The sequence below is a fragment of the Podarcis liolepis genome (assembly GCF_965112155.1).
Source record: "Podarcis liolepis genome assembly, chromosome: 7".
NCBI lineage: Eukaryota > Metazoa > Chordata > Lepidosauria > Squamata > Lacertidae > Podarcis > Podarcis liolepis.
Genome location: NC_139561.1, coordinates 56,203,360 through 56,225,037, shown reverse-complemented (window position 1 = coordinate 56,225,037; position 21,678 = coordinate 56,203,360). Strand labels below are relative to the sequence as shown.

The following is a 21,678-nucleotide window of genomic DNA, read 5'->3' as shown; positions in this document are numbered from 1 at the left end:
CACTGCTATCTGCAGCCACAGGAGTTCCTTTAATAGCATCTCTGATTTGTGGTATTAAACAATGTGCAGCAACTCACAATGCCCAACTGCTGGATATCCAGGTTGGTCCACTTCACAATGCATTACCAAAGGCTGATGAACGGAGAAAACTGACAGATGAGTGGAGTAGACAAGCTTCCTACAGGAGCAGGCATTGAGGGTGTGACTGGATTCTTCTGCAGGGCAGAGCCCCGGGGAGCAGAGAAATGCTGAAAGCTCCAAGTCAGGTCATAAGAACTTAAACCTACTGGATCAGGCAAATGGCCTATCTAGTCCAGCATCCTGTTCTTGCAGTGACCGACCAGATACTTGCAGGAAGCCTGCAAGCTGGACAGAAGCACAACAGCGCACTCTCCACCTGTGATTCCCTGCCCCTGACTGTGGTGGTTGAACATGGCCTTGTCTCTCCTTCCCCTTGGATATCTTGGTTGCCCTTTTTTGAACCTTTTCCCAGCTCTGCAACATCATTTTTGAGGTCCCCTTCTTTGGGGGGAGAACTGGGTCAAAACTAACAAAATGAATTTCAGTAGGGGCACATGTAAGGTTCTATCCTTAGGTGGGAATAATCAGGTGCACAATTATAAGATGAGGGACACCTGGCTTGCCGATAGTACATGTGAAAAGTATCCAGAACCTTAACATGAGTCAACACTGTGATGCAGCAGCCAAAAAAAAAAGCTAATGCTATTCTAGGCTGCTTCTGCAGGGGGAATTAGATACTATAGATATTAATTCCAATTAACCCTCATTTGGTAGTTTGAAAAGAATGTGTTGGATACCTATATCCAGAAACATGGGGCTAAATAATGCTCTTTCCAGTAAGAGAGTGCCAGCAGAAATTTAAAAAGGCACAAGAGCCAGTGGCATGGTGAAACATGGGAAATACAGGTTGTTAGACCCTTTTAAAATACCCCATTTAAAAACACGTCCAGTGCTTTCCCCCATTCTCCTTCCCTAGCAGTGAACAGACCACATAATTTAGTAAGTTTAAATGGCTTTTATTTACAAAACCTCTTCAAAGATTCCTGCATTACAGGGGGTTGGAATAGATGACCCTCACAGTCCCTTCCAACTCTGCGATTCTATGAAATGTCATATTCTTATGTTTATCCATGCTGCAGTAAGTAATAAAAAAAGGTAAAGGTACCCCTGCCCGTACGGGCCAGTCTTGACAGACTCTAGAGTTGTGCGCTCATCTCACTCTAGAGGCCGGGAGCCAGCACTGTCCGCAGATACTTCCGGGTCACGTGGCCAGCTGGTAAGCGGTCCCTATTTATCTACTTGCATCCGGGGGTGCTTTCGAACTGCTAGGTTGGCAGGCGCTGGGACCGAGCAGTGGGAGCGCACCCCGCAGCGGGGATTCGAACCGCCGACCATGCGATCAGCAAGTCCTAGGCGCTGAGGTTTTACCCACAGTGCCACCCACATCCCTAGCAGTAAGCAATACAATGGTCAGTGGCGTAGCCTGGGGGTGCAGTGGGGCGGCTGCACTGGGCGCAACATCTGGGGGGGTGCTTGCACTCGCAGCTCTCTGCCCCTACCTGGCAGGGGCACAAATTACTTGCCTTGTCCCGGGTGCTGACAACCCACGCTACGCCACTGACAATGGTACAAAAATCTTGTGTGCGCAGTGTGGTAAAACCACACCTCTTGGTCTGATTCAGCAGGTTTCTTCTTTTTATCATCATTATTAAATTTATATGCCTCCCTATACCCAGGGGTCTCAGGGCAGTATATTCTGCTCTAAGCCTCAGAGGTCATAGTTAGGGTTCAAACATTTTCCCTCCAAATGACACACACTGTGCTCTGCCCCAGACTTTCCTCAGGCTAACTTGGACTTTATAGAGTATCCAAGTCAGCTTCCTGAAACTTTTACATCAGTCCTTGAACAATTGCCAGGAAGGATGGGATTGCAGTTAATTCTAACATAATTTTTTGTCCAGGGCTGACCTCAGGCATTTTTCTGAGCAGAAAATGACACTTGCAACCTCTCCCCCTAAACACATCAAGGTTTCCAAGGCCAGCCAAGTTGCTTTGGCATCTGAGACAGAAAATCCCGCAAGTGCCTCTTCCTGAGCTGAGAAAATGCAATAGTAATAAATTAAATAGCTAACTGTTCATGGTACCCCAAATCAGCATCTGTCTCACTCTCCCTAATGGTAGGGTCAGTTTTTTTTTGTTTTTGAGCGGTGTATGTCTTTCACTCCTTTTGACTGAGCACAATCAGCAACAGAGTGCAGCTGATATACAGTAATTTTGAATTCCCTATTACCGAAGCCAGCAGCAGTCACCGTCCTATGATTCATGGGAAGCAGAAGTTTGATCTGAGTGGTGGGAAGAACTGAGACTGCTGCACTGATTTTAAAAATAACCTATGGCTGTAGATCACTTGTTAATTATAGAATAATGCACTGAAAGGCTTAAATTTAGCCTCTCCTGGGAACTTTCCAGCGTATGTGATGTAAGCACAATAAAGTCACGCGAGCTCAGCTTACGTTCAGATTTTGGTTGGTGCCAAGTGAGCAGTCGAATCAGAAGCCCCTCACAGCACAATAATGTTGCATGAAAGAGAGCCACTTCCAGTCCCTGTAGACAATACTGAGCTAAATGAACCAAAGGTCTGAGTCTGTACAAGCCAGCTTCCTATGTTCTGTGGCAGCAAATTTATTTACTTACTAAATTTATTTACTTATCATTCAAATAGTCATGGTTCCGTAGCACAACCAGTACTGCAGTGTGAAAATGATGTTAGAAAATAGGACAGAAGCGTTTGCATAATAATCAGGAAAACTAGTGCAATATTCCCCATATCTGTGTGCACTCTTGGTGGAGACATGCACTAGTAGCTGAAACTCTCATGCAACTTGCCATTAGGACTGAGCAGCACAGACAACTCCCATGAGAAGCAGGACCAGAGCCTCAGGCAGCTTAGGAAACAACTGGCAACCAGATGTAGTGTGTGCTGGGTAGAGGGAACTTGCAGAGTTGCTGTGTGCTTGGAAGAGCAGTAACGCATTGTGCATAGTGATGGGGGGGGCGGGAATTCAGTTCAATTCACATTTTAATGTGAGCCTACCTAATATGCACTTACTGAAACTATACCCAAACCAAAATGCCATGACCTTTTGTGATCACACCCACCCCAAGGAAGACTTGAGACGGTGCTTTAAGTTGGGGAAAAGGGTTATATTTACTATATATAACATTAAGGGGATATTGAGGGTCTGCATATAAAATCCATGAACCCAATTTGTTCCAATGCAACCAAACCAACCAAAGTCCAAGCAGGAAATGGTGGGGAATGAGATCAAGAAAGATGATCAAACTCTATTTCAGTATGCAACAGCAGCCGCAAGGATACTGTTGGCTCAGAATTGGAAAATACTTAACATCCCAACAATCAAGGACTGGCAAACCAAGTTAATGGAATATATTGACCTAGCAATAATGACACATAAGATCAGGCAACAGAAAAATACTAAATTTATTGATGATTGGAACAAATTTTTTTCATACATGGAGGCGATATTAGGGAATACAAAAATCACAGTAGGTATAATATAAAAACCCTGAGGTAGAAACGACGATTGGTAGAGGACCCTGCTGTATATATTGTTGAGATACAGCTTGCGTCGCGGTGGTGGGAAGTCAAACAACGTAAATGATTTGTACAATAATTCTGTACTTAACCAGTTTGGAATCTGATTTTGGTTGTATAATTTTTTATTTTTCTTTTCTTGTTCTGTTTTATTTTTATTGATGATGTACATGTGCTTTTTAGACTTTGGAATAAAATAAAGGTTTTTTAAAAATGAAAAAAAAAAAAGTCCAAGCAGGAAAGTTCCCCACTTAGAGGGGAATCATCTCCTTCCCAACTCATGAGGTGATGAAAGTGCCCTGCAGTAAAGATTGGAAGGAGTTCTTCCTCCTTGCTACATCAACACTGGACAAGCTCACCTCGGCCCCACTGGTTTGGCATTTACCCCAATATACATGCCCAGTCCCTTCTGAGTTTCAGATACCTGGTCAAAGCTGTCTTACTTCTGGAAGTCTTTGTGCCCTGAATGCTCCCCAGATTTTTACTTGCTCTTTCTTGGAGATTTTGAAATTATTGAGGTTTAAGATTTTTGAGGTTTGATTTACACATACACACACACACAGAGAGAGAGAGAGAGAGAGAGTCTGAGGGTAAATGAACTACCAAGAGGGCCTCCTCTGCCAATCTCCTCAGCACCCAAGAAGGTCTGTAGGGAAGGAGGAGATATTTCAGGTATTTGGGGTCTGAGTTGTATGGGGCTTTCAAATCAGTGCATCTGTTTGAAAACAAGGGTTATGAGATATAAGTGGAACCACAGTTAATAATCTGGTCGCTACATTTTGCACCAGTTGGAGTTTCTGAGATAAATGTCTCATCTCAGAGCTTTAAAAATGTGTGTATGTTTAAAAAATAATAATTCTATGGGCTTCTTATTATCAGTACAGCCATAAGCAGCAGCTCCCCACCAGGTTTTTTGCTGAAAAGAAATTGAGTGTGCAACAAGTCTTTCATCATAATCACCTTGGCAATGCAAAGTAATTCATAAAAGAAGTAGGGATGTATTGAGATCCAATATTGTTTTAGTCTCGATCAATATTAATAATTGTTTTGCATTTTTAGAGTGCAGTATACAACTGAAAAATGTGCAAAGACCAGCCAGCGGTTGCCAGCACTATAAATCCTCTTATTATACTTAAAGGCACCATAATTTAACTTTCAAATGTTTCTATAAAAAAATATTACAGAAGATGCCATTGATCTGTAGAAGAAAATTGTTATCTTTTATTTATTTGCAAAATGTTAGGCCCTGCTTTAATTATACATGAGCTAAAAAGGTCAGTAACTATTTTATTAAGATCTGCAAAGTGGAACTCAAGAGCTTCATACAAATAATATTTCTGCAGCGCCAGCCTGTGAGGGTCTGCCAAAGCTTCAGCTGCTTATGAAGGCAGAAGGTTATGCACACATTAGCAAAGGTTAACTCTGGAGCACCAAGGGGAGTGAGACCTTTCACGTCCCTGACAACAGAAATTGCATTAGAGTTTTCAGATGGGGATTTTTCAATTTGCAATTATGGAAAAATTCTTTACAGAGATGAGCCTTTGCTTGAAAATGCATGAGGAGAATGGGTACTTCAAAGGTTAAGATTCAGCAACTTTTGCTAGTGCTTCAAACTTCAGAAGTTTTATATCTGGGGCTATTTCTCCACACTCTGTTTCAGGCATGCCAGCTTGCCCCCCGTGACTGAGGGTACTGGCACTGCACGATGTGCTGGGGGGGGCAAGTTCCTCCCCCCCCACACACACAATGACACCCCTGCCCTGCTTTCAAGGGATGTTGCTGGTTGGCTTGTGAAAGGGCAAAGGCAAAGGTGGACCCAATCGGAAGACTGTTAGGCTCAGTTATACCCTGTTGAAATCCATAATTAGGAAGCGTAAAGGCTAGGGCTTGGGCTTTTTTTCCGTTTCAATGGCCGTGTGGCGTGAAAACGGCCTCCAAAGATTGTAATCCTTTCTAGGCCTTGTTAGATTCTAATCGTCTTTTGTGGGGAGTGGTGTACAACTACTGTTGACAAAAATATATATGCAAAAGCAGGTGGGTTGGTCCATAAGGAGGATTCCAAAATGCAGCTCTTTTCACAAAGCAATTGCAGCCAATAGCCCAGCCCCCAAGAAGAGAATTTGATGCGGCTTCATATATGATATAATATACTGGGTACTTGTATACATTTAACATTTGCTTCATGCTTTAGAGACCTTAGTATCATGGTTTGTTAGGGGCATTGCCATATCTATTTCTTTTATTATTTCTTTATTGCCTTTACAGTGGTACCTCTGGTTACAAACTTAATTTGTTCCGGAGGTCCATTCTTAACCTGAAACCGTTCTTAACCTGAGGCACGTTTTCGCTAATGGGGCCTCCCGCTGCCGCTGTGCTGCCAGCATGCAATTTCTGTTCTCATCCTGAGGTAAAGTTCTTAACTCGAGGTATTACTTCAGGGTTAGCGGAGTCTGTAACCCAAAATGTTTGTAACCTGAGGTGTTTGCAACCTGAGGTACCACTGTATTAGCTCACTTTTTTCTCCAAGGAGCTCAGTGTGGCATGGGTGGTTCTTCCTCTCCTCATTTAATCCCCACAACAACCCTGTGAGGGAGGTTAGGTTAAGAGGCAGTGATTGACTTGCAAGGTCACCCAGTGAACTTCAGGGCTGAGTGGGGATTTGACCCCTGGTCTCCCAAGACCTAGTTCAGCACTCTAACCACTATGCTACACTGGCTATATATCTGACGGTCTGTCTGTAACATATGCACAGTTATTCCACTGAATGTTACTCAAGCAGGAAGAAGCGAGTGCTAAACGTGTACAAGTACTCGTGCTTCAGACTGCCAGTCACTGTCTCTGTTCCTTATTAACTCGTGGGTGGCTGATGTGTGAAAGGCAGAGTGTGTTTTCCAGAGCTCTTTTTAATTGGAGGTTTCACGTTAACAGCTCAAATGAAGATTAGCGGGGGATAGCTCATCTCAGAATAATGCATGCGAATTGAAAATCACCTTGACAAAACAGATGGAGCTCTCAGTCATTAGGGAGAGAGTGTTTGTGCTGTTTCAGTGACAGGCAAATTACTCACCATGACTTTAAAGATTAAGAGGACTAGTATTGGGTGAAAGCAGCCTTGATGCATTTGGGTATGAAAGTTGCTAAAATAATGCAAGGAATTGTACTTTTCCTACTGGTGCCTATCGTATTGCTTTCTTGAAGCTTAGGAAAGCTGTTGCCTTCTCTCTGTGCACACCCCACTTCCTCTCTTGAAGTAGGATAACATAGTGCAAAGGAATATAGGAATATATCTGATAGGATATAGGGTTATATCCGCTTGGAGCAGCCTATGTTTCCTCCTCATCTGTATTTTCCTGAGGATAGTGCAAGGGGACAGGGGTTTTGGGGGAGGTGTCCAGTGGTGGAGCAAGCCGATTGGGCACCTGGGCAGCGCTGTTAGTATTGTAATGTCTCATTCTCACATTGCATAATGTTGCAGGTTGCCTTTAATTACTTAATTGATGTATGAGTATGGGAACTATTTAAATGTCTCCTCTCTCTCTCTCTGCTCCTCTGCTGAAGAAGATGGATGTTGTTTTGTTATTTGCTTTATAAATAAAACCTTTGATGTTACCATTCAAACCACAGTTGCTTCTGCCGCATTCTGCTGTAAAGGACTGAGTTTACTATTTGCAAATGGGTGTTTAATGCTTACAGGCACATGTGTGTCCTGTGCCCAGGGGCAGGGCCAGCCACCTGCAGAGTGGGGCAAACTGGGGCAGGATGTTCTGCAGGGTCTTGGAGGAATCTGCCTGCCTCCTCCCACTCAGCCACCCTACAGGTGAGGGGGGAGGTGGCTGGCAGACCGTTTGGGGCAGCGCGGAGCCTGCAGGTGCCCAAGCCACTGTGTCACTCCCAGGAGAGACGCACGATGAGTGCCGCCCGGCATTTTGTCACCCCCCTCAGTGGTGACCCGCCCCCACCGCACCCCCTTCCTCTGTCCCTGGGAGTGTCACAATTTGAGACCTGCCTTCCTTTGTAGTTGGTTGCAGTACTTTGAAGATGCTGTCGTAGTATTGCAGGTCCACTTGGAAGAGGATGAGCCAGCAGTGAATCTCCTCGAACAAATGATCTGCTGTTCCTTTCCAAAGGATGGGATTGAGAATGCTTTGAACTATGCTTTATATTGACAGGGCTACACTTTAGCTGCCTCAACCCTCTTCTATACATGTTGTGCACATGTTTAAATTTAGGAAAGAGTTGTGCAACAAAGTCCCGGGACTAAGATTGCGGTCCACGAATCAGTGTAATTATTTGCTCTGGGTGGGGCAAAGTTGCTTCAGGAAGTTGCAGTGCCAAACTTGGATGGCATTAAAAGAGGATTAGGCACATTAGGGGACACATTAGGTAAAAGCCTCAGCGCCTAGGGCTTGCCGATCGAAAGGCCGGCGGTTCGAATCCCCGCGGCAGGGTGCGCTCCCATTGCTCGGTCCCAGCGCCTGCCAACCTAGCAGTTCGAAAGCACCTCTGGGTGCAAGTAGATAAATATGGACCGCTTACTGGCGGGAAGGTAAACGGCGTTTCCGTGTGCTGTGCTGGCTCACCAGATGCGGCTTTGTCACGCTGGCCACGTGACCCGGAAGTGTCTCCGGACAGCGCTGGCCCCCGGCCTCTTAAGTGAGATGGGCGCACAACCCTAGAGTCTGTCAAGACTGGCCCGTATGGGCAGGGGTACCTTTACCTTTTAGGCACATTCACGGAGATTAAGGCTATCAGTAGCTGCTAACCACAATGCTCATCCTCTGCCTCTGCTGTTGGAGGCAATGTGTCTTTGAATGCCATTGTGAAGAAAACTGTTGAGCTCCGGTCCTGCTTGTGTTCTTTCCACCGGAATCTGGCTGACCACTGAGAGAACAGGATGTTGGATTAGATGAGCCACTGGCCTGATCCAGCAGGATATTCTTCTTATGCTCTTATGGTGATTAGGGGCAGGGATGCTGGCTCCTGGCTCCTCTGCTAAGCGTATCAATGTGTTTTTATGGGGAGGCCATGAAAGGGTGCAACATGAACAATTATTTTTTCACATCATAGATTGCAGATTTTGGTGCCACAATAATCTTTATTACTTTTAGTTGTGACATCTATGGATTATGTAAGCTTGGGGGCAAAAGGTGTGCATGACCCTCTTGCCTACTACAACTGCTTAACACAAATATTACATGGAATAGTCAGAGGCATTTTTTGTAGTACACCATCTGTTCACCTAGGTCACTGGGCAGGCTTACTTGGTCTCAGTTTGACACCACTGCTAAGCCCTTAGGAACACTGAAAACACAAGGCACTTTGGTTTCAAGAAAATAGGGTGCACGTTCTGTTATGTACAATAGAATTTCACAGAAAACACAAGTTACACACAAAAAAGGTAGTGTACCACTCCAAATCCTTTGCCCATCTAAGTGCACAGAAAATAGTAGATCTAGCTGAGATGCAATACCTAGAGAGCTGTACTGACCATTGCAATGCATCTCTAATTATCATATAATTAAAAGATTATTGCAAAATCTTAAAAAGTTGTATAATGTTGGGAGGAGTGTGGCTGTGAGCAGGCATGGCTGTGACCATCATAAAGGGATCCTGCACTTCTGAATTTGCCATTTCACTTCTCTTCTCAACTGAAGAATGTTGCTGAGAGTCCAGACTAACTCAGGACTCCCCAGAACACAGTTTGAAAGCCACAACTGCAGGCCTCAGTGACCCACCTTAACCATAATTTGGGGACTCTGGAAACAAACTCTCATAATTCCAAGAACAGTTTTGGAAACATTTGCAATTCAGATATGCCCTAGAATGGTTCTAGTATTTGTTTATGCCCAAAAGGTTTTTCAAGCATGGAAATGTCCCAATATGTGCCATTCTTATTTTCGTATAATAAATGCAAACTCAACCCTCAAACCCTGGAAGCTACTACTGCAAGTTTAATTTCCATTAAACACAGACAACAGACGATGAAATAACATTCTGATAACATTTATCCTGAACTATGCCCCCAAATGAATAGTGCATTCTTGTTTAATGTGGACAAACAAGAGCAATAAATGTAGATACTTTATTTTCTTATGAGTATAATATTGAGTACAAAAAAGCTGTAAATTCCTCCTGCAGCTGGGTTGTCCCTTTTTATTGCTGTTTAAAACAAGCCTTGGGATTCCCACTCCCGAACTCCAAAATGTCACTGGTTGCTTCCATGGCCAGCATTAGAGGTGTGTGGGGTTAGGCAATAGCTGTGATTCTTGCATTGCAGGGAGTACGGCTAAATTACCCTTGGGAGTCATAGAATTTTACAGTTCTATGATTCTATTAACAGCTGGGTTTGGAAGACTTTTGAGCAGACCCACTTCCGATCCTCCTCCCTGTCTGTCCTCTTATATATTATAACTGAGATGTGTTGCCTATGAGTAGCAGGTTTTGCCCAGGTGCTCCTCCCTCTGACCTCCTCATGTTTAGAGGCTGGCTGTCCTAAGTAAAAGCACTTTGTTGTACTTTATCCATCCACCCACCCATAGCCAGGGACACAATGGAACCAGGATGGCGAGGGCCCAAGAGTTCATGAAGTTCTGGAGCAGACTATGGTTGCCTGTTTCTAAAAGGGTGCAATCAGCTTCCACTCCCAAATTGGCAATTCTCAGCAAGGTGAGAGTCCTGATCCTGTCCCTCTGCTAGGACAACAATGAACAGATATGAACTTCCTATGCCTAGAGATGCATATGCAATATTTATTAGTTTTGTCTAAACTGGGGCTGGGGAATCTGATTCAGCCCAAGGGCTACAACATCACGTTTGAAAAATGTTTAACTAAAAGGAAAGTACAACCTTGCAACAAAACGGTATTTGTCTCAATGAAGGACAGGCTGTAAACTGTTTAAATAAATAAGCAAACTCAACCCTACAGCCACCAGAATTATAAAGAAAAAATAAAGCAGCATGAGAATGGAAACTTTTCTAACAGGGAAAGGAATAATTGGGGAAATTGGAGGACAGGTTTTGGGTATGGCGCTAGGAGAGATTCAGAGTCTTAGTGAGTGTATGCTTCTCTTCTCCTGCCCTCCCAACCCACAGGTGGCCTTGGAATGGAAAGGCAGCTGAGATAATGACCCTAATCTCTGCTTTGGAGACGGAGCACATTTTCTTCTTTCCCTGGTCCCAAACTGGATTGATTTGAGGACGTCAATGATGAAGCTGACCTGCATGTTCTCCTTCATCCTGCTGTTTGGAGCAGCTGGGCTGGTTGTCTTCATCCACCTGCAGGATCCAGAAGAAATTGTTCATCAGCAAACACCAGGTTAGACTTTGGTTTTAACATATTATCTTCTCATGTTTTTTCCCCCACCTGAATTGTTTGTTTGGACAAAATCATTCTCCTTGGTGAGAAATGTTCATGGTGACCAAGAGGTCTGTATTTGTCTGTTGGAAATGTTCATATTGTCAAGTGAAGGAAGGTTTCTCTCTCCCCTCTCCCAGTTAAATATGCCTGCAGCGAGTTTTCATGGAGGGAGAAGGCACATCAGAAAAGCACTGTCTGAAGTGCTTCCCCCCTCTTTAAAAGGGATTGGGAATTGGAGTGAGCTGCGAAGGAAGGGGTGGGCAAGTGGTGAGGGGATTTGCAAGAAGGTGAGTGAGATGTCAAGGGAGGGGGTTGCTCAGGCATGGGGGAAAGTTGGTTGGCAGTGGGGTTGGTAAGTAGGCAGGGTTGCTGAATGGAACGAGCAGGGTCCGCAGCCCCTTGCTCAGTATAAAAATGAAAACAGAAAAATTCAACACAGCCTGGTTCTCACTACAAACAGTGTGATCTGCCACTTATGCACTACCAAAGCACACAATTGTTCTCAATCAAGTGATACCGGTTTAATGGAGGTTGATGTGTATGAAGAGACCCAGTTATCGCCTTCTATCCCTCCTTCGTAGCTGAACAGATTTGCACCACTTCCGGATTGCACCTGAACAGCTGCCTCAAAACTAGATGTGTCCTCGTTCTCCATGCATCCCACCTCCTCAAAAGTAGAGCAGAATTATACTCTGGAGGAGAGAGTCATTGTTCATTGTTAATGCATTCAGTCCAGTTTAATTTGGGATAGTGTAGCTTATAAAACAAGGTTAATAAAAGATGGTCTGCTTCCTTCACATTCTCTGTCTGCTCTAGAAAGTGTTCTTTATTGTTTTTAGCCCGAGCAACCACGATACAAAACCCTTGATGTACTACTTAAGCCAGAATAAAACGAGAGTCATAAAACTTTAAGTAATGCTTACATTACTTTCCGTCAGCAAAGTGCTCCTGACAGTAGCTGTTTGTGTTGATTTGTTACCATTCATTTATCCTTTCCCCGTGCTTCACACTGCAACCTAATTGTAATCCTGTACTGAGAAAGCAATATCAAAGTAATTTTCCACAACATTAGTTACAATTTTCTTCTGATCTTTCAAGTGAAACAATCCCATCCTGTTGGCTTCTCTGAGCATATAAACCTTGATTACATTTATCTGTTGGAAACGAAGGCTTACTATATAGATAGATAGATATTCCCCAGAATGGTGGTGGTTGTACTTAGAGCCTTAGCCCGCCCCCTTTTCTGGTAGTTGACAAACATCCTGATACTTAGACTTTGGTACCTGACATTCACTCTTAACAGGAACAGTTTTTGATGGACAGCACTTTGCAAAGAACAAAACAGATTTTGTGAATGTCTGCATTAACTGTGGAACGTATTTTGTTGGCTATGACAAGCGTAGTAGCTTCACCGAGAGCAGATACTTGTAGGAATGTTATTACAAAAGAATGGTGGAATGAAAATTTATAGGGCTGCTCTGAATGCTCTGCATTTCCAGCATTTGCTTCGGAAGCAATATATTGGAGGGAGCTAAAAAGGCTGCCACATCCCACTCCCACCTTTCCTTCTGAATATTTGTATCCTTCTGTCCTGCTTTTCTAGGCTTGCTCACATGTTACACTTACAGAGGTGCGAGCTGTTTCTACGCACGTGCAAGTGTTTGTGTGAAAGGGTCTGTACTTGTTGATTTGTACAGCTCAGCCATTGCATGCACAGACTGTGCAGCCATTGAGTGGAATGTTTGAGAACCCCAGCTGTCCTTTCCTGCCAGTGGCTGCTGTTCTTCCTTGGCCATGAAGGCTCTTGGCTTCTTTCTCCACCCCGTTGCTGAATCAAAGGGGCTGTGGTCTTGTTCACAGGTGCCCACGATGTTATTAGTTTAGATACAGTGCTGTGAAATTATCAGCAAAATCTTGGGGAACGCCAACAGGATTAAGTGGTTGCGTTGGCAAATGAGGTGAAGGACTATGAGGAAGGAGGAAAATGGCTTCAATGAGAAGTGCTGTACCAAACCTATGTACATGTCTTTGTAGTTGAGGACATGAGAGAGGAGCAGCGGGGGGTAGGAGGTGCTTTTCAACATGAAACGAGGTAAGACAGCCTTTCCAGTGCTTTCCTAGAAATTAGTTTTGATACTGGTATATATGAGATGGTAATGGAAGTGAAGGGAGTGAGAAAGTAGCATCATTGTGATGGAGGGGGCATTCAGACGTGGGGAATATTGTGTCAGTTTTCCTGGTGATAATGCAAGCACTTTGCTGATGTTCCTTTCACACTGCAACACCTGTTGCATTATGGAATGGTGGGTCCTTTTGACCGATATACTGGCTTGTTGCATGGGTGTAATGCAAAGCAACACCAAATGTCACTGTAGAACATTGCTACTCTCTCGCTCTTCCCACATAGGTCTGCTTCTGGTCCTCCATTGATTCTCCCATGAAAACAGTAGGAAAGAACTGCATGTGGCTTCACCACCCCACAATTTTCCAGATTAAGGGGGCTGCAAATGTATTTTTTTCTGGAATCAAATTACACAGAAATGAATGCTCAATGTAAGCTAGATTCCATTAGTTTTCCGGAACTGTCTTTTACATCTTGTGAAAGCTCAAATACAATTTTGAAATTAGCCGTTTGGTAAACCTTAGGGAAATGGATTAAATTGTTATGTGAATGCAGCCAGATTTCTGTAAATTCTCCTACCTGCATTGGGAGTCCTTCAGTCCAATGCATAACTATATTAAGTGTCTGTTCTTAAATTTAAAACTGGGGGTTTAAGCCTGTATCTTCAGTGGTGCCTTTCCTTTAAAAAAAAGGAAACTTTCCTTCCCTTTTCCTTATTTCCCCCATCCTTTATTTATTATATTTCCTTAGGTTCAAATCCCACTTTCTTCCATCATGGAACCCAAGGTGGTATGCTGGTGGTTCCCAGGCAGTCCTCTATCTACATTACTGAGCAGACCCTGACCTGCTTAGCTTTAGCAGCATGGTGGTTTCATATGGCTTCAGAAGACCTATAGGGACAATGTCATGCAGTGGTTAGTGTGTTGGAGACTCTAGCTCAGTGTCAAGCTTCAGGGAATTGGCTTCCTTCCCTGCTTTGGCAGAAGATAAGCAGAACAAAATGAGCCTCTTACCAGTTAGAAACTTTAATGATCACAGCGAGAGAACAAAGAATTCATTTCTAGGAATGAAGCTGCTCCCAATTAAAGGTCCCACCCACTTTCTCCCTAGTCACCCACATCACTCCCACGTCTTGTAACCTGATCTCGCAACCACTGTGCTTTCTGTGCTGCCACCTTATCTGCTCTTCGTGACCTTGGGCTGAGCGGATGAACACTTTCAAGCGGCAGTTAGTCAGTTAACTCCCTCACATTTCTCCTCTTCTTAGCTGTTCCCCAACCAGTACCTCCCAGCTTCTGCCTTCTGAACTATGTCCCTCTGCAAACCACTGTTCCAAATCTATACTGTCCTCCTGTTCCTGGGAAGATTCAGGATCCTGATCAGGAACAGGGGGAGGGGGAGGCTCCCACCATTCCGTCTCACTGCGGTCCTCCTCAGCGCAGTCCCTGACACTCAGATTGACATTCAGCCATGACTTACTGGGTGGCCTTGAGCCACTGTTGCTAACTCTCAGCCTAACCTACCTCACAATATTGTTGTGAAAGTTTAAAACAAGGGAAAGGGGGAATATATCTATACCAACTCAAGCTTCTTGGAAGAAAGGTGGGATATCAATGTACAAAGTAATAAAAAGAAAATGCTTCATGGACTTCATTCATTATTGACTGCCTTCAGTATAATGCACCTCCACCTTTCGTTACTACTCAGGTATTCCATGCATTTGGGGAGCAGGCTCAGTGTCTATGCCTATGCCTATATGTATATGTATACGTATGCCAAATTTGCATGCAGCAAATTAGACATTGGCTAAGTGGTGGGAAATGTCTAAAAAGTTGTCTAAGGCTGGACAGTTTTTTTTTAAAAAAAACCTCTTTTCTAAGGAGCAATGAAAGGGCAATTAAGCAAAGTCAGGGTGGGGAGGCAATGAAGTGACAAAGAGGTCTCTGGGATGGAGAGAGATCAATAGGTGAATGTGCAATCAGATTTCCCTCTAAGGTTGAGGGAGAGAGGCAGAAGAATAAGAGGAGTCAGGAGCAAACATTTGTCCATGCAACCTACTTGCAGAGCTAAGGAATGCTGCATTCAGGTTAATACCTGTTTTCTAAGGCAAATAGTCTAAAGTTGGGGGGAGAAATTTACCAAACAAATTTGACCTTCCTGTAATGTTTCACAAACTGAAACACAGTGTATCTTCAAAATTTGCCCTTCTCCAAATGTTGTGATTCAGTTCCAAACAATGTGTAGAGAAATGTGTTTGTGTACATGTACACCCACACCCACCCACCCACTCACACACAATTCTGGGAATATTATATATTACTGGGAGTAACATTCAAAAATGCATCATATCATCAGAGGAGAATCCTTGCAAAAAATGGGCATATTGGGTAACATTGTCTGCAATACAATAATGTGCATATTAGCAGAAATGTGGGGGTAAAATGCTGGCAGATTTTTGTAATGACTTCTTTTTAAAATAAAATAAAATTGTGAACTGATGAGGAATTGTGGCAAGGCCCTGTGACGGGGTGAGCTCCCATTGTTCGGTCCCAGCTCCTGCCAACCTAGCAGTTTGAAAGCACGCAGTGCAAGTAGATAAATAGGTACCGCTCCAGTGGGAAGGTAAATGGCGTTTCCGTGTGCTGCTCTGGTTTGCCAGAAGGGGACTTAGTCATGCTGGCCACATGACCCGGAAAAACTGTCTGCGGAAGTGGACAAACTCTGGCTCCCTCAGCCTATAAAGTGAGATGCACACCGCAACCCCAGAGTCATTCACAACTGGACATAACTGTCAGGGGTCCCTTTACCTTTATCTTTAAACATAGATTGTAGAGTGGAATGAGAATGCATTTCACATCCCATTAGTGTGGGAGTGGGATTTTCCACATCTGTGTTCCTCCAAGAAAAAGACTTACTTGGTTTGACACGGGCTTGGGGCCTTTTCATCAGGTGCCGTCTGCTGCCAATCAGAGAGGGGAGAGGAGCTTGCCTTCTAAGCCAACTCCACACCCTAAACGTTGCAGTTTTCTCTTTGCTGCACCCTCCCCAATGCAGTAGATGCTCTGTTCATTGCCTGTTCAAGGGCTAAGCAGGAATCTTGGCAGGAGTCCCTTCAGTTGGCCTTGGCCTCTTCTTTTTTGCCTATTTCCTACTGCTGAGAGTCTTGTTCAATTGATTGTTCAATTGATTCAGTTGGTGGTTAGTATGGGAAGTCAGGGTAAGAGTTAGGGAGTAATCAAATGAGGCAGTGTTGGGTTAAGGGCCCTCTTGTCACCTTTTGTCATCGGGGTGCCCTTATGCTTTACATGCGTTCTGCGGTGAATGCTAAAACAGTGATGCCACAGTGCATGCCAAGACCAGATTTCCAGGGTGTTTGGAGCAAGGAGGAAGGGTTCCTGCCAATCCTTTCTTCTAACATCACAGGTGAAGCCAGTCAATCTGCCCATGACTCATAAGGGAATTTAACCCTCCGTTATTTTGATTTGGTTAATTTGCTTATTGGTTTCATTATATTTCAATAGATACATCCTTTCCCCAAATTGCTGGTGTGTGAATTTTTCCCCAGGTGTGTTGGTAAAGTGGGAGAACCTGGAAATAGACACATTCACCCATCCCTGCCAGGACAACATGGAAGCTTTAGCTTCGGAGTGCATATTTTTCTTCCAGTGTTTTCTGGAACAAATCATGTGAAAATCCATCACAGAAATTGTTCTATAGTTAATCCCATTGAATGCACGCTGTAAATCCTTAGGGTTAAACCCATATTCTCCTTTGTAAACATTTGGTAGAATGGGCTGTTTATTCGTTCATGCATTAGAGAGCTATTGCCTTCTGTGTTGCTCATTCTGATTCAAAAATAATGGTAAGGACATGGATAGGAACTTCTGCAAAATAGTTTTCAGGTAAGGAGGAAAACTTGTTCTATTAGGGGTATTAAATGTTGCAGTTTGCACATCTCCTAACAAGGTATTTATATAAGGACATCTTCTGCACCATGGGAGGTTTGGTGCCCAAAGATTTTACATTTATAGCATAATACTTGGTAATTGCCTGCACTGTTCTCATCCAGGTGTCACGAAACCAGCTAGCACTCTGGACTGGTCATGATTATTGCACTCAGCAGTGAAATCTCTCAGAATAATGACTATCCCATTATAAACAGGGGGAATTTATAATGAATCAATCAACACCTCTCCTTTGCCAGCCAGGACTGACCCCTTTAGCACACAGACCTGACATGACTGCTGTGCTTAGAGCAATCTGAACAAGTCAAAGCCCCGCTAAAGGGAAGTGAAGAGTTGATGCAAATAATGAAAAAGTGGTCAGCCAGAAACTTTGTCTCACTTTTTAAAGGTTTCTTGAGACTCTCGTCTGTCTCGGGTCTCAGCAGGGATCAAGTTCCAAACTCAGCTGGGTTTGCATTTTGATGTGAGCCTACCTGGTGCTTCCTAAAACAACATGTAAACTGAAATTCGGCTCTCTGTTGAAACTCAATTTCCAAATCTTATGATGCATTTCTTGGCCAAGAAGCTGTGCAAGAGAATGTGCACATTAGGCAAAGTATGCAGAAAAATGCTTATCATGTTGAAAATAATATACAGATTGTTGGCTGGTTATAGGGATCATGCAACTCCCTTGCTATAACAGCCCCAACGGTTAGCAGTCTGTTTCCGGGCATGATTCAAAATGCTGGTTATCACCTGTAAAGCCATATGTAGCTGAAGTCCAAGCTATCTGGAAGACTGTATTCCCTCATACAAACCTGCCCACATTTTGAGATCTTTATGGCAGGCCCTTCTCTTGGTCAGATATTGCAGCCAAGGCTTTGTCAGCTTTATCCATAAAGTTACAATGCAGGAAAAATGCACAGCTTTCTATGTTCCCAGCATCAGCCTGCATTTTGGTTTTTTGAAGTACTGAGTCAGCTTTCAAGATACATATTAAAATGATATATCTGTGAGCTTGCAGGAAGCAAACAATAAACTCAAATAACAATGATTAGCAAATACTTTGAGCAGGAAATGTACACATCCTATGTTGACTGAACCATAATTCAGAACCCCTATTCATGAGCAGTTGTTTGCACATATGAGTCCCCTTGCAAGCAGCCATGCTCAGTGTGTGGAGCTAGCACAGTGATCTGATGGTGCCAGGGGTGGGATGAGGAGTGTGGGCCCACTCTGGTTTAAAATTTTGTGTGCTCTGCACATGAGCAGTGCACAAATAGGGCTTATCTCTAGCTAGGATATCAGCTTTTGCAAAACAGAACGATATCTCTTCAGCAGACAGTAAGAGTGTGCCCACTTGATGCAATTTCTACACAACATAAAACAACCTTGGATTGGAATGGATACCACACTTTGTTTGCCCATCAAAAATCTCCAGCATCCTGTGTAAGCCTTTCAAAGTAAGCCAGATGAAAACTTCTGGCTTTAGGTCAGCCTCAGGTCAGAAGGTTAAAACCTTTAAATGTCAAGTATAATCTTGATACATGTCTAAAGAATATAAATCTAGGTTCAGGTGCCTATCTCTGCCCAGTCTCAGATATGTGTGTGTTCATTTTTCTTTTTGGTTGCCTGTTTATGAATCAATAACTTTACAGGTGTTTTAAAATCCATGGAGGTTGAATTTTGTTATCAGCAACTGTGCGCTGTCCTGCCTCATCCCACCCCCAACTCACTGGCTTTGTATAGAATACTGTACTGTAAGAGATTATGAGAGGAACACCTTGGGGGGGGGGAATCTGAATTACCATTTAAAAAGTTGATTAGAGAGGACTCTTGATTGACTTTATATCCCACTCTCCCTTCTGCCCGCAAGGAGCCCAGAGTGGCAGACACAGAGCCGAAAAAGGAAACATTCTAAACCAGTTAAAACATTCTAAAAACAGTTGCAGTTAAAAACATTCTTCCATTCAGTGGCAACTCATGGCCAGGCCTGTACCCACATTGGAGTGGAATTAAATAATCCATGTAAATTAAGAATGCCTGCAGCAGCCCCACTACAACTTTCTCCACCACCGTCACCCTAAAGGGAGTATTTGTGACTAGTCAATAGTTACTGCAGTCCAAGGCGTCCAGGGCCAGTTGCTTTAGAACTGGCAGTGCCACCACTTAATGCAAGCAGGGACCACTCTCATGCAATGAAGCATTAATCATGCTCTGGAACCAACCAGCCAACCCCCTACTGCTAGCCAGGAGGGACAGGGAGCAGGGGAGCATGTGGTTGGGCATGTAGCCTCCAGCACTGTGTCCACATCAGCTGACTGCATCTGCTGAAACTGATCCCACAATACATCACCGACTCTGACATTGGTTACATCATCTGCAACTGCAGTAACAGGTCATCCAGAAGTCCAATGACTTTATCCTCAAAGTGTGTAGCCATATAAATTTTTATGAAACAAACAGTGAGCATAAGAACATAACACAAGTCTGCTGGATCAGGCCAATGGACCACCTAGTCCAGCATCCTGTTCTCACAATGGTCAACCAGATGCCCTGTTGGGAAACCCTCAAGCTAGACATGAGCACAAGAGTGCTCTCTGCCCAGATGCAATTGCTGGCAACTGGTAGAAGAAGAAGAAGAAGAAGAAGAAGAAGAAGAAGAAGAAGAAGAAGAAGAATAGTAGTAGTAGTAGTAGTAGTTTGGATTTGATATCCCGCCTTTCACTCCCCTTCAGGAGTTTCAAAGCAGCTAACAATCTCCTTTTCCCTTCCTCCCCCACAACAAACACTCTGTGAGGTAAGTGAGGCTGAGAGACTTCAGAGAAGTGTTACTAGCCCAAGGTCACCCAGCAGCTGCATGTGGAGGAGCGGGGACGTGAACCCGGTTCCCCAGATTACATGACTACCGCTCTTAACCACTACACCACACTGGCTCTCTGGTATAGAGCTGAGAGGCCTCCTTCCTGTGACAGAAGCTCACTGCATTCAGGTGAAACGTATGCCTGTGCCCACGCTGCAAGCAGACCTGGCCCAGGTATGATGCTGCCTGAAGTCAAGGACCAGACGGTGCCCCTTCCCACAGCACAGCACAGCATCCACCAGAACTGTCAGTTGAGTCTTCCTTCAACACTGATGAGGGGACAACATTCTCCACTGTACCTGAGGGCAGAAGGCTGCCTAAGGAGGTATACAGCAGGTTAACTGAGCGACTTAGCGGGAAGGGTAGGGAGGCTGCTGCTGCCACCCCCAGCTTCTGCCACCTGAGGCAGAGGACTCAGTCTGTCTAACAGTAGAGTCCATCCTGAATGTCAGCTGTAAATCTGTACTCCCTCTGTGGGTACACGATCTGTGGGGACCACTTTTAGAATGTAATGTCCTTCATCCTATGTCTGATCAATCAGCCTAGTTTGGTCTGCCTATGAGAGAGAGGGAGAAACAGGGCAGGGAGATTGTACTGAGCCAGGTGACCAGAGATCGGCTCTCTTGCATTTTGCTCCTCTCAGCTTATCAGAGCTGCTTGAGCATCGAAATCTGCATCAGCGCCACTCTGTGATTCCTTGCAATTACTTATTCCAAACACATGCACACATCATGTTAGGTACAAATTACAGAGTGGTGTACACAACTCGGCGATAACTGCTCATCTCCATAATGCTCTCCCACTCCACAATGCACAGCTTGTTATCTTTACAAGGAACTTAAAAAAAGAAAAGAAAAAAACATTGACAAAGCAATTGAGGATAAATGGGAAAGCTATATGCAGTTTAGAAGAAAGCTTGTACCCTTTTAAGCTATCAAAAATAAAGGTAACATCATGTGCCGGTGCTAATGCCAACAATGCGAGTGACACTATCCAGAATGTTCTAAGATACAATAAGAAAGCAATCACTTTTTTATACACAAATCTTATGTTTGTGAAACAGCAACATAAGGCAAGTTTTGGGTAGGTCACGTGATTATTCTTCAAGCACACATGAAAATCTGCAGGATTAACAGTGTCCCAGAAGTGAGCATGCAGATCCATCACAAGCAGCTACAATGCAAATAGTTCTGGGCATTCAGATGGCAGCTTAACAGCAAACACTTAGTCCAGGGTTTTAAAAACTTATTTAGGGAACCTTGGCCTCATCAGTTGGACTAACTCCACATTGGTGAAGACTCTGTTGAAGAGTCTGCTGCACATTAAGTCCATTTGGGGCACTGACCAGACCTTCTGGGTCTCACTGTTGCCTGGAGAAAACTTAAGAGTGTGCCTTAGATGTTCTGCCCTGACCACAGTTGAGAGTTGACTGGCAGACACAACAGATGTCTGAGAGTGGCTTAGAAGATGGATGTCAGGCAGCATCTGGATGTCAGGCTTACACCTGGATGTCAGGCTTACAGGACCTTGAACAGCTCCTATCACATGGTTTGCTTGAATGGAAATCAAACTTAGGCCTTTTATTGGTGGGTGGGATTTCCCTTTCAAGGATCTGCCTGAAGTCTGTATTGAACTTATAGTGACTGGGAATTTGTCTTTTTGGAGAGATTGCCCACCTACCTTTAAAAAAACAACTTGAGGGGCATCCTTGTAGTTTCACTGCTTATGAATGCTGAAAGTGGCAGCATTTGTACA

General features: G+C 44.0%; 1 protein-coding gene across 1 annotated transcript in view; it reads left to right on the top strand.

Annotated features, from left to right (window-relative positions):
* Window positions 1-21,678, top strand: part of CHST8 (carbohydrate sulfotransferase 8) — a 242,317-nt gene that overhangs the window by 50,190 nt on the left and 170,449 nt on the right. The window contains exon 2 of the mRNA XM_083515202.1: window positions 10,730-10,952. Coding sequence (XP_083371328.1) covers window positions 10,841-10,952 — 112 coding nt within the window. The 5' untranslated portion in view covers window positions 10,730-10,840. The remainder of the gene's footprint in view (window positions 1-10,729; window positions 10,953-21,678) is intronic.